The sequence below is a fragment of the Mobula birostris genome, chromosome 10 (genome assembly GCF_030028105.1).
Source record: "Mobula birostris isolate sMobBir1 chromosome 10, sMobBir1.hap1, whole genome shotgun sequence".
Classification (NCBI taxonomy): Eukaryota; Metazoa; Chordata; class Chondrichthyes; order Myliobatiformes; family Myliobatidae; genus Mobula; species Mobula birostris.
In genome coordinates, this window is record NC_092379.1 from 40,498,612 (window position 1) to 40,512,771 (window position 14,160).

Consider the following 14,160-nt stretch of genomic DNA (forward strand, 5'->3'; position numbering starts at 1 on the left):
CAGTCAATTATATTAAAAATACGCAGGTGCTTGATTTAATGATTTCTTAAAACCATATTAGAGGAACTAATCGTGTTTTCATGACTTTTGACAGAATCAGAAGGGATTCCAGCTGGAACAGAAAACTTAAAGACTAGCTTTAAAACATAAATGCACCATATCATCATACCAAAGAGATGCATTTTGTGCTTTAGCAATAACACGTACCTCAGAAAATTTGTCTGCCACCACATAGCGAACACGCCAGGATTCATCGTCCACTGCCTGCCGGAGGGTCGGCATCACCAACGCTTCCAGGTCTTCCTGGGGCAGCAGCTGGGCTATGCTCACACAAGCCTCAACTGCCAACAGCCTCACCGAATCCTGTGAAAAAGATGTTCAAACCGGGTTTGAGCTGGTTCTTCATTAAAAAACAAAATTAATTTCCTGAAGTTAACATTAGGAAGAACTAATCTCATCAAAAAAATCATAAAAATAAATACTGACAATATAACAATTGTTTCCCAGATGATATCCGTTCAGATCACCTAGAAAGTAGCAACAGGTTTCATTACTTTGCAATGTGTGCTGGAATCTTCCCAGGATACAAGTACTGGAATGGAAATTTGGAGTGTATCAACATGCAACCTTTGATGGAAGCATTCCTTGGATTAGTATATTAGCAAATGTCATGACAGTGCAAAAATTTATTGATAAATCAATTTTCTTTCTCCTGCTCTTGAAGCACCATTCTCTGCTGAGTGAATCTCCAAGCTAATCACCCAAGTGGTCACTTTTCACCGTAGGATGTAGGAGCTGAATTAGGCCATTTGGCACATCGAGTCTCCTCTGACATTTCATCATGGTTGATCCATTTCACCTTCAGCCCAATCTCCTGCCTTCTCCCCATATCTCTTCATCGAAACACGGAAATCTACAGCACTTTACAGGCTATCCAGCCCCAAAGTTGTGCCGACCAAGTAACCTACTCGAGAAACTGCCTAGAATTTCCCTACCGCATAGCCCTCTATTTTCCTAAGCTCCATGTACCTATCTAAGAGTCTCTTAAAAAACCCTGTATCCATCTCTACCACCTTTGTTGTCAGTGCATTCCACACACCCACCACTCTCTAGGTGAGAAACTTACTTCTGATGTCCCCCTTATACCTACTTTCAAGCACCTTAAAACTATGCCCCCTCATGTTAGCCATTTCAGCCCTGGGAAAAAGTCTCCGGCTATCCACACGATTAATACCTCTTATCATCTTACACGCTTCAACCAGGTCACTTCTCATGCCCTGACTAATCAAGAATCTATCAACCTCTCTGCCCTGAATATACCCAATGACTTCTCCTCTGTGACAATGAATTCCACAGATTCTCTGGATAAGGAAATCCTTCCTCATCTCCATTCTAAATGGACAAACCTCTGCTCTGAGATTGCTTCCTCTGGTCTTAGGCTGTCCCACCATAAAAAACATCCTCCCCATATCCACTCTAGAGGCCTTTTAGTATTTGACAGGTTACAATGAGATCCCTCCCCCTCATTCTTCTGAATTCAAATGACTACAGGAACAGAGCCATCGAATGCTCCTTGAACGACAAGCCTTTCAATCCTGGACCTTTCAATCACTTTCGTGACCCTCCGTTGAACCCACTCCTGTCTTGGCAAACCCTTTGTTAGATAAGGGGCCCAAAACTACCTTCAATATTCCAAGTGAAGCCTTATAAAATGTGAACATTACATCCTTGTTTTGATACGCTAGCCATCATTGGTGGGGTCTGAACCTGGAGCAAGTGTGAACATCTCCTTGGCTACAGATGTGAAGGTTTATTTCCCGCTGCCACCCCAGTATCTGCTCTACAACTACATACCTGCTCATCAGAAGCCAGGGAAGTGAAGAGGGGTATAATGTCACTTTTCAAAAACTCCAGCTCCACAACCTTTGCAAATTCACCCAACTTTGATGCTGCTGCCTGGCGGACCACTGGTGTGTCATCTGAGCACAAGCTGTGGAAAAGTCTGCAGAAAAAATAAAATTAAAGGTCACATAGGAGTAGTTGCCCATTGATGCAGAACTTAACAATTCGCAAGCAGAAATACAAGCACTAAAAATTGACATTTTTGCAATTAATGTTTCTAAATCAGAAGCTACTAAAATATTTTGCTAAACCCATCATCATTATGTGCTGTGTCATATGCTATGGGTGGTCACGGTCTTTCCATGACCCTGATTGTTCTCCGTAAAGTTTTCTACAGAAGTGTTTTGTCATTTCCGCCTTCTGGGCAGTGTGTGTCTTTACAAGGTGGGTGACCCCCAGCCCATTATCAATGCACTTCAGAAACTGTCTACCTGGCGTCAGGTGTCGCATAACCGGGACTTGTGATCTGCACCGGCTGCTCATCCACCACCTGACCCCATGGCTTCACCTGACCCTGATCGGGGCGGGGGCGGTCGGGAGGGGTCGATGGTATCGAAGCAGGAGCTACACCTTGCCCAAGGGTGGCCTGCAGACCAGCAGAAGGAAGCCTTACACCTCCTTTGGTAGAGACGCATCTCCACCACACCACCCAAAAATCCAATATTTGTGGTATTCAGATTTTATCCTGAGAAATACTTCAAGATAGCAACAGAATATAGAAATTTACTGCACATTACAGACCCTTCAGCCCACAATGTTGTGCTGACCACGTAACCTACTCTAGAAGCTGCCTAGAATTTCCCCACCATACAGCCCTCTCTTTTTCTGAAACAACTGACTGTATCTGAAAGTTTACACAAATGACACCACAAAAAATTTTAATTCAGGGAGTAAAGCGGCTGGAAGTGAACCCCAGATGTGAGACTCCTGCACTTGGAGCAGAACAGAGCCATTGGTTGTGGACTGCAGGGGCACACAGTTACCAAAGCAACCTTCTCGTCCGACAAAACTCAAACACCTCCGAACAAGTGAAATCCTCTGCGCGCCAGATTAATCAAAATGGCCCTGAAGCAGAGCAACAGGCTTGACAAGACACGGCTCTCAAAAAGAGCACGCCTTTGTAAATGACAAGGCCACTTCAACCCCACAGCCGAGAGTAAGCGATGAGCACCACTCGACTATGATGCACCTCGGCTTTTGCTCCTTCCTCACTAAAAACACACAAAAAACCTTCAGTTTATGTCATTAAAAACAAAAATGCCACACTTTCTGTGCTATTTTGGGGCTGATTATTCTCTAAACTAGAAACTTCTACCCACTCAGTTAAAACAAGGTCCCGTCCACCATGGTGGTAGCATCTTATCGCCAAAAAAACCAAATTATACTGAAATTGGGTGGCAGGAAGGAAATACGTCCCTGCCAAAGGAGGTGTAAGGCACTCCTTCCCTCCACTAGCCTGCAGGTCACCCTAGGGCAAGGTGTAGCACCCGCTTAGCCTCCCCGATCAGGGCTACGTGAAGCCGTGGGAGCAGGTGGTGGACGGTTGTATGAGCAGCAGGTGCAGATCTCAACTCCTGACACTGACACCAGGCAGACAGTCTCTGAAGCGTATTGATAATGGGCTGGGGGTCACCCGTCTTGTAAAGACACACGCTGCCCAGAAAGAAGGCAATGGCAAACCACTTGTGTAGAAAACTTCGCCAAGAACAATCCTGTCCACGGAAAGACCCACAATCGCCCACACCATACGACACGGTACATAATGAGCGATACTACAGGATGTAGATTTTCTACAATAATACTGTAATATTCCTAGCCAACTTCAATCATGTTCATCTCCAGCATTCCAAGGGAGGAAAGTACTTACTGACGCAGCTCGGTCTTTACACAGCTGGATACCCGAGGGTAGCAGACACTGAAAAGGCTGCATGCCGAAGTCCTGGACGTGAACCAGTCACCACAAGTCAGGCGCTTGACCAGTGGCACAAAGTGGACTTCTAGGTCTGCAGGAGAGTGCTCGTGGGAGATGGCTCGCAGTGAATCGATGGCTTTATTTCGTACTACCGATTTTTCCACCGTTGCCAGGTTCTCCAAGGGAGGCTGATTAGTGGGAAAGAATTAAACTGAAACACATCTTCTTTTTACTCTACTTCTAAGAAACACAATATTTAGAAACAATCTTTAAGATAAATTCTTAAATTGCTGAGAATTAGGAATTCTCATAAAGAAAATGAGACAGGGAAACATTTAAAGGCAGAAGAATATAGAGCCGTGCTGGAGGACAAAACACAAACTACCAAAAACTGTATAAATCAAAGGACATATTTTCTCAATCACAGAAATTCCCAAGGTTCCTAACCAGAAAACTCTGTACTAATATTAAATGGAAATTACACTGACACATTCCTAATTACCAGTAATTACTATTTCATCTTCAAATTAAGTACCAATAATTGTTCATCCTATGAGGTTTTAATATGCAAATAAACATGAAGCTGCCTGTCAGAATAATTTTGCCAAAGTTTGAGGGAAGTCCATGGTCATCCACTTTGTTAGAAGAAATAAAAGTGTAAACTACTTTCTAAATTGGGAGAAAATTCAAGAATCCGAGGTGCAAAGGGACTTGGGAGTCCTCGTGCAGCATTCACTCAAGGTTAACTTGCAGGCTGAGGAAGGCAAATGCAATGTTAGCAGTCATTTCGAGAGGACTAGAATATAAAAGCAGGGATGTAATGTTAAGGTTTTATAATGTATTGGTGAGGCATCATTTAGAGTATTATGAGGAGATTTGGGCCCCTCATCTAAGAAAGGAGGTGCTGACAGTGTGCAGAGTTTCAAGGAGATTCACAAAAATAATACTGGGAATGAAAGGCTTGTCACGTGAGGAGCCTTTGATGGCTCTGGGCCTGTACTCGCTGGAGTTCAGAAGAATGAGAAGAGACCTCATTGAAACCTATCAAATGTTGGAAGGTCTGAATAGAGTGGATGTGGAGAGGATGTTTCCTATGGCAGGGGAGTCTAAGGCTAGAGGGCACAGCCCCAGAATAGAGGGATATGCTTTTAGAATGAAAATGAGGAGGAATTTCTTTAGCCAGAGGGTGGTGAATATGTGGAATTCTGTGCCACAGGTGGCTGTGGTGGTCAAGTCAGTGGGTATATTTAAGGCAGAGATTAATAGGTTCTTGATAGGTTCATGGCATCAAAGGTTACTGGGAGAAGACTGGGGAGTGGGGCAGAGGAGGCGAAAAAAGGATCAGCCATGATTGAAAGACAAATTGATAAGACTCTTGATTAATCGCAGCATGGAAGGATACAGGGAGAAGGCAGGAGATTGGGGCTGAGAGGGGAAAATGGATCGATGGGCCAAATAGCCTAACTCTGCACCTATATCTTATATAACTATTCAAACAACAACTGTGCCCACGTTTCAGTTTAGAATTGCAGGCATCACAGGGGCTCCGAGAAAACGTTTCTGAATTGCTATTTTCTATAATACAAAGCCACGCCATCTCAGCGTTCTTCAAGAAACACTGCTAAAAGTTTGTGATATTTTATATACAGCCCCCACCCACACATGAGCAAATTGGATTCCTTACGTAAATGCTTTAAGAATTCTCTGCCTGTACTCGCAGGTAATTTTACACAAAAAGAAAACATTTTTGAAAGGAGTATCAATACAAAAGAACGTACACACTCTATACGCAACATACTGACGCTGGAATGTCTAATTTGAAACCACTGCAATCAATAAAGTAAAACATGGAATAGTAAAGTACAGAAACAGGCCATTCGGCCCACAATGTTGTGCTGAACCAGCTAAAAAGAAAATCAAAAACCACCAAGAACTAATCCCTCCTACCTACACAATGTCCATCTCCCTCCATCTTTTTCATACCCATGCGCCTATCCAAAAGTCTCTGAAAAGTCTCTACCATCATACCAGTCAATGTATTCCAGGCATCCACCACTCTGATGGTAAAAAAAACTTACCCCTCACATCCCCCTTGAACCTACCTACCCACTCTCACCTTTAATGCATACCTCTGGTATTAGACATTTAAATCCTGGGAAACAGATACTCCTCTTTACTTAATCTATGCACATGCTCCTCATAATCTTACAAACCTCTAGCAGATCTCCCCTCGGCCTCCAGCGCTTCAGAGAAAACAACATAAGTTTATCCAGCTCTCATGATCACACGTCCTCTAAACCAGGCAACATTCTGGCGAACCTCTTCCGCATCGACCCCAAAGCCCCAACATCTTTCCTATAGTGGGACAATCAGAACTGCATGCAATACTCCAGACGTGGCCCACCCAGAGTCTGATAAAGTTGCAGCACTTCCTCTAAAGCAGGCAGCATCCTGGTTAAACCTCATTGATCGAGCTACTTTGGTGGTTTCATAAATTGATTTCATTGTTTTAATTCTGAATTGTCCTATGATGAACTGATCACTGAAAATCATTTCAATTTGATCTATGCCCTGTAATAGCCTGAGGCCCTCGTTATTTAATTTCAGAATCTTGTTCCCCATTACGGGTATTTAAAAACAATACAAGTACGTTATTTTAAATAAATATTTAATGCATAGGACCATTGCATCTGGGCATTAAAATCTGTGTTTTGTTTCCCCCAGTTGGGCTCATGTTGAACGTATATTTGGTCAATACAGAGCAGAGGTTTCAGTGTTCGGGGGACGGTATCAGTCCGTGTATGTTTTCCAACAGGCTGCGTGGGTGAACCTGGATCAGGGGTAGAGTAACTACACTTCACTGTAGCAATTCTCAATGATACACCCCTCCAATATTTCAACCAGGTCCTGAAGAAGGGTCTCGGCCAGAAACATCGACCGCTTACTCTTTTCCACAGACGCTGCCTGAGCTGCTGAGTTCCTCCAGCGTTTTGTGAGAGTTGATTTGGATTTCCAGCATCTGCAGACTTTCTCGTGCCTACAAATATGTTGGGGTGGCACAAAGCCTCATCTGCCTCAAAGATTTTATTGCAAACAATAAAAGCAGAGAGGGTTCTGTATGTGTCCGTTTACCCCTCATTCATGCAACCCATCATAACAAAGAAAGATTACAGGGCCATTGCCGGGTTTGGAGGACTTGAGTTATATGGAAAGATTGAATATGTTAGGACTTCTTTTTATCTTGGAACATAGAAGATTGCAAAGAGATATGACAGGAGGAGACAAGATTACGAGGGGTTTAGATAGGGTAAATGCAAGCAGTCATTGTCCACTGAGGTTGGATGAGACTGCAGCTAGAGGTCATGGGTTAAGGGTGAAAGGTAAAATGTTTAAGGGGAACATGTGCTGAACTTTTCTATGACTCATTATAAAGTCACTTACTTTATCATTGCCTGTGGAACCCTGCTGCTTTGAGAATCACCTTCTGGAAATTAACCTTTATTAAGACAGTAATACCACTTCAATGGCATTAACCGCGTGTCTGTCTTGTGCAGTGCTTTGTAAATGTACGACCGCTCTTACCAGCAAACAGTGAACATACTCCGGTCCGCCAACGAGCACCGTGAAGCTCCCTAGTTGCTCCGCTAATGCCAGCAGTGCCTCGTCTTCATCGAAAATGGTGTCTGCATCTAGACGAGAAATCAGTGGCAAGGTGACTCTGAGAGGCGATTGTTCAAACCGAAGCAGCCCAACCACACGCAGCTTTGTACCTACCAGTCAGAAGTGGGAGCAGCTCATTCCGGGTATGCTCTACCCCCAAGGCCAAGGCAATTGTGGACAGTTGCTTTATGTTGTTCAACCGTGACTGGGGAAAGGAAAGAAATGAAATTGATCAATGCCATCCAACCCGGAACAGAATTCTGGAAAAAAAAAGATATTACTGGCCACTCCACTGGGCACCGCACAACATTATTCTCGTCAGCACAAGTCCCGAGCCCAGTCATTAAATGGTTTCTCTTTCTACAGATGCCGAGCCTCTGCTTTGGTCATCCATTTCCATGAATACAGGACCATAATTCACTGAAAGTGGTGCCATGGGTAGATATGGTCATGAAGAAAGCTTCTGGCACCTTGGGCTTCATAAATCAAGGTAAGTTTGGATGTTATGTTGAAATTCTATAAGACAGTAGTAAGACCTAATTTGGAGTGTCATGTGCACTTTCAGCTGCCTACCCACAGGAAAGATGTCAGTAAAGTTGAAAGAGTACAGAGAAGGTTTAGAAGGATGGTGCCAGGACTGGAGGACCTAAGTTATGAGGGAAGATTGAATAGGTTAGGCCCTTATTGCTTGGAACATAGAAGATTGAGAGGAGATTTGACAGAGGTATGAAGGATCTAGGGTAAATGCAAGCAGATTTTTGCCACTTAGGTTGGGTGGGACTACAACCAGAGGCCATGGTTTAAGAGTGAAAGGTGAGAGGTTTAAGGGGAACATGAGGGGGGAATTTCTTCACTCAGAAGGTGGTGAGAGTGTGGAATGAGCTACATACTTTTCAAAAACTTGTGAACGTCAGAAGCAATATAGCAATGCAAAGGGCCTTAAGAATAAGTTGAGGGTGATATGAAGGATCTTCCAGCAATGGAACAGAAACAAAAAGAATAAAGCTAGATCAAGTCCTTTGAATAACCATATACTTAATTTCCTCAACAGTTTTCCAAATTAAACAATGAATATTGTGGATAGCAAATTGATTTTGGAGTAGTATATACAGACAACTTTCTTATTGCCCTAATCAAAGACTGGCAGGACAGTCAAGGTAAGAAGGTATAACAATAATCTTACCTCTAGTTTTTTACTGAGTCTGGCCTCCTGTGCCTTCAATCTCTCCTCCTGATACTTTTCATGCACTTCCTTCAATTTGTCTACACTAGATCTCTTGGCAGATGCTGTCCCTGTTAGGGATGCAATCAAATCAAAGTTATAATAGGTAGTAGCTTCCAATTCAACCAATTCTTTATCATTCAAAATATACACCTCAGCAGGGAGAAATCAACTAACAATTTTACTTAGTTTCTATTCATTTATCGCTACCTGAAGCTTAAGTTTCCAATTAAAATCTATCTGATTCAACGCAGTAATAGCTGCCAGAATTAATTGGAAACTCTCACATACCATTTTGTTTTGTTTATCACACATGTACTGACAGCCCCAGTCTTAGAACACATACCAACTAACACATGTAGGGTTCTTGGTAATGTTAACTGCTAAGGCTAATGAAATGGCGTCTCTGTAATGCTAACTGCTGATGTAATAGTTTCTCTGTAGCTGCGATATTTGGGTTTTAACTACAGATAACAGGGAACTAACCAAATGAGAGACACATTATTCTATCTTGTTTGTCTGGGAACCGAGCTTTTGTGGTTTTTCGGTCGAGGCGAGTGAGGAGGTAGAACGAGTGCGGGGAGTGCTCGGTGATCACCGGACGGAGTCTACGGGAATTCGAGGGTCCAGCGGTTGGCAACGTTTCGGCGGAGGTCATTGAGGAGGAACACCGGAGGCGTGAGCTCCAAAGATTTTTGTGCACAAACTGTTAACTTTAACAAGAGTGGCGTCTTTGTCTTTTATATTTGGTTTCTCTACTAACCACACAACAAAATAAGGGTTATAAAGGCCATGTGTCAGTTTGCCATCACCGTGAAGGCCGACGAAAAGGAAAGGGCGGATTGAGCAGTGGATCATTTGGGGGCTTCTGATGATGCCCTACCTCCAGTTTACTGTAACCTGACTGCTCTGAAGAGCAAGCAGCTGCCGGAATTGAGTTCTGGAGGAGTGGCAGCTGCTCAGTGAGGTGATCCGGGCACTGGCACTATCTGGTATGTATTTGGAAAGGGGGATATGGCGCAGGCGGAGAAGACAAAACCAGCTTCAGTACCTCCATTACTGAGAGAATAGCCTCGTTTGAAGTTAAAGAACCAAATTTTATACCGGTCATGTCAGCCCCGGACCGACCTCGGCCTTGCCAGCTGGTTCTGCCTGAGAAGTATCGGAGCATTGCGTTGAGTTCACTTCATGATGATTCTGGACATTTGGGGGTGGACAAGACCTATGGTTTTTCTTGCCCTGAATGAAGTTGGAGGTTGAAGAGGACTGCAAGTCGTGCATTCGCTGCATACGCCGGAAGACACTGCCTGTGCAGGCAGCTCCTCTGTCATACCTGCAGAGTGCAGGGCTCCTGGACCTGGTGTGTATGGATTTCCTGTCTATAGAACCCGATGCCAGCAACACGGCCAGTGTCTTAGTCATCACGGACCACTACACTGGATATGCTCAGGCTTTTCCTATCAAGGACCAGAAGGCGACTACGGTGGCAAAAGTGTTATGGGAGAAGTATTTCATGCATTATGGCCTTCCCCAGGCGGATACATAGCGACCAGGGATGGGACTTCGAGAGTAGACTCATCTACGAGTTACTGGGCATGCTGGGAGTTGAGAAATTGAGGACCATGCCCTATCACCTGCAGGGCAATCCCCAGCCTGAGAGGTTTAAGCTTGGGACCCTGGAGATCAGCAAGGAGAGCAGGTGGAGTTAACATATCGGGCATCTGGTTCACTGTACCCGAAATGAAGCTACTGCGTGCACGCCATATGCAGGAAGCCAAGGCGTTACTAGTGAAGGCTTGAAACATGGATTGTCCCATATAACTGCTGAAAAGGCATGTTTAATTGGGGCCCATGCAACTGTCCGAGGCTTCACCTTTAGTTTGGAGAAAGTGGGAGAAACCTAAGTCAAACTTGAGAGTAAGAACTAGTTCTACCAGGTGAGGAAAGATGGTGATGAAGGGGAACTGATGAGGTCTGTTGTCTAGAAAGAAGCAGAACATTAAGGACTTCCTGGAAGGGGATGAAAATGTATAAACACTAAACCCATAGTGAAAATAAAGTGATCTGGGCCAAGTAACTGAAAGTGATTGAAGTGATGGAGAGATTGCAGACCAGATAATGTTCTAAGTGTCGGTTGCCAGAAAAACATTGGCAAGAACTGGAGGAAGAACACTTCCTACTTCTTTTTAAAATTAGGACTACATTATCTGTTACATTGATAAAACCAGACAGGTTTCCGGTTACCATTGCATCTCTATTGGTAGAGTAATCCTTCAATACCGTACCATATGAATAGCCTGGATTGTGGGAGCCCAGGTCGGTCTTACAAGAGATAATGTTAAGCCTGGAAAATTGTAGCTATGGAGGAAAGATTGGATAAGCTTGGGTTGTTTTCTAGTCTTGAGATGTATAAAATTGGGAGGATCAAATGGCAGAAATGAGAAGAGCTTATTTCCTGAACAGGGGGATTAAAAAAAAACTGAGGTCCATCGTAACTGCTAGTAGTATTAAAAGTATTTTCACTCAGAGGATGGTAGAGGGATCTGAAATACTTCCAAGGCATAAATTCCCCTCATATTTAAAAAGTAAATGAATATCTGAAGCGCTGTGATCAACTGGGCTACAGAGCCTGAGGTAGGACGTGGAATTAGAATGGGTAGCTCTTTTCTTGACCATCACAGATGCAATTCCCAACATATTTATTTTTATGGTTCTATGAGCTTGGCTTAGGAAATAGGCAGGTAGGTTTTATTTTTAGAAACACAATTTAGTTGTTCAACTAATTTTTAAAAGTGTTTATACTTGTAAACTTTCAACTTAAAAAACTTTCTTTTATCAAGTGTTTTTGGAATGTGTCATCTCAGGTGTTTACAGAGAGAACATTTTGAGATGCAGACGTACCCTTTTTAACAAAGCAACTCAATGACACATTAGATCCTTCACCCTCAGGAAGCGATTTCCAGCTCTTTTCAGATTCAGCCCTGAAAACAAAAAGTAGAAAACTAATTTTGAGCTTAAGAGCTTGGCAGATAAATATCATATTGTCTTTGGAATTTTGCAGTGACGAAGGATCGCAGATCGACATTGCAGACTGCTTTTCTTTTCACAAATTCTGCCTGATTCCGTGCGTGTTACAGCAAGCTACTCACAACATTTCTGAGCCAAATCCCACAGACTCAGGAGCACAGCAAATATCATAGATTATCATTAAACTGCAGAATAGAATGAATTATGTCACTGGATGGAACAATCAGCTCTTGAAAGAAAACCTGCTAGAAATTTAGTAAACTTTTTGAAAACAGAAATCAAAATATCACAGATGCTGGAAATGTAAAGAGAATGACAAAATATTCAGCAGGTGAAGCAGTGTCTAAAAAGAGAGAAACAAAATTACTGAAATAATATTTCAAAAGTCACTGTCATTGTTTCATGCTCCACCTCCTCAGTAGAAAATATTGTACTACTCTTTAAAGAAGTCTGCTAAATAAATGAACAACAGTCACGTGCAACCTAATTTAAAAATAAGTACTTTCAATAGGGGAGAAGGCATCCCATTATGTTTAACTTATAAAACAGTGATACTACCAATATTCTGAGAAGTCCTTTTCCAACTAAGGCTGTATTGCCCAGTGACATTACCTTTGTAGAGAAAGTGGTTCAGCCTTGGGCTTCTCAGCAGCAATGGAGGAAGGGGTTTTGATTTGTGGTTTGGTGGAACTGGACACTTTGCTTAGTTTTGCTGGAGTTCTTTTAATCGATCCATCACAGGACTGGTAATACAAGAGAAAGAAAACGGTGAAATGTTCAAAGGTTCATTTTATTGTCAAAGTATGCACGTACAACTCTGATACTTGTCTTCTCCAGATAGCCCTGAAATACAGAAAGACCATGAGAGTTGATGAAAGAAAAGACACCAACTCTCCCCACCATCAGTACGACAAAGAAAAGAAACAATAACAATCCCCGACCCCCTCGCCTGCAAAACAGACCAGTGACAGTAACATCGAAACCCCCAACCCCACCTTACACACAAAATATTTACAGCTCACCCACCCACCAACCAGCCACAATTAACAAAACACCAAAACCTGAAGGAAACCAATATGAAGTACAGTCCAAAATTCACATATGTCTCAGGATATTGGAAACAGCTTTCCATCGGCATACGAAGACAGTGGCTGCAAACTCAACAAATCAGCAAAAGCATTTTCAACTTAATCAATCCAATTTTAGTTGGTAAATTAATCAAGGCTGACAACTGAAAATATTCAGAGGATGGCAAATCAATTTGGCTAAATGCTGTAAAAAATAAATTGTAAAGACTGCAACAATCCAGATTTCCCCAAACTTTCAGAAAGCATTGCCTCCTGCTGCTTTAACATAGCAGATACAAAGCAGGAGAATAGCAGCAACTGGGGAAAGACAACCGAACGCACTATTGAATGCTGCATACTTTTCAAAGACTTTTGAAAGTCAGAAGCAATATAGCAATGCAAAGGGCCTTAAGAATGAGTTGAGGGTGATATAAAGGATTTTCCAGCAATGGAACAGAAACAAAAAGAATAAAGGTAGATCAAGTCCTTTGAATAATCATGCACTTAATTTCCTCAAACACCAGGAAATCTGCAGATGCTAGGATTTCAAGCAACACACATAAACATTCACCAGCAACTTTGATGTGTGTTACTGAATTTCCTCAACAATTTTCCAAATTAAAAAATGAATATTGTGGATAGCAAATTGATTTTGGGGTAGTATATACATACAACGTTCTTATTGCCCTAATCAAAGACTGGCAGGGCAGTCAAGGTGAGTACGACGACAATCTTACCCTTAGTTCGTTAATGAGACTGACCTCCTGTGCCTTCAATCTCTCCTTCCGAAGCTTCTGCCCTTTCTTCAATTTGTTTACAATAGGTTTATGTTTCCTCAGATCATCTTTAGGTGCATGAATCCTGCCCTCGATATCACTCTGCTCAGATGCTTTCTCTGTTCAGGATGCAATCAAATCAAAGTTATAATAGGTAATAGCTTCCAATTCAACCAATTATTTATCATTCAAAATACATACCTCAGCGGGGTGAAATCAACTAACAATTTTACTCAGTTTCTATTCATTTATTGCTACTTGAAGCTTAAATTTCGAATTAAAATCCACCTGATTCAATGCATTAATAGCTGCCAGAATTAAATGGAAACTCTCACATACGATTTTGTTTTGTTTATCACACATGTCCTGAGATCCCCAGTGGCAGGAAATGCATTTTGATTTTGACACTGTCCTCCTGGTACCATTCTCCCGTAAATATAATCAAAAGCTGTCACTGTACAGTGCAATCAGATCCATAACTCACTAAATGCACTCTTAAAGCTCAGAATACTACTAACACACAGCTGAGCAAGGCAATAGACTCTTAAATGTCTTCTTAATTGGCCCAGTAAGCCAATAGATGAAGGGCAAACA

General features: G+C 42.5%; 1 protein-coding gene across 1 annotated transcript in view; it reads right to left on the bottom strand.

Annotated features, from left to right (window-relative positions):
* The window catches only part of LOC140203614 (serine/threonine-protein phosphatase 2A 65 kDa regulatory subunit A beta isoform-like), an 88,712-nt gene that overhangs the window by 42,931 nt on the left and 31,621 nt on the right, over positions 1-14,160 (bottom strand). Inside the window, exons 3-8 of the mRNA XM_072269662.1 lie at positions 13,528-13,685; positions 7,589-7,679; positions 7,397-7,497; positions 3,770-4,002; positions 1,855-2,002; positions 208-363 (exon numbers count right to left, since the gene is read on the bottom strand). Coding sequence (XP_072125763.1) covers positions 208-363; positions 1,855-2,002; positions 3,770-4,002; positions 7,397-7,497; positions 7,589-7,679; positions 13,528-13,685 — 887 coding nt within the window. The remainder of the gene's footprint in view (positions 1-207; positions 364-1,854; positions 2,003-3,769; positions 4,003-7,396; positions 7,498-7,588; positions 7,680-13,527; positions 13,686-14,160) is intronic.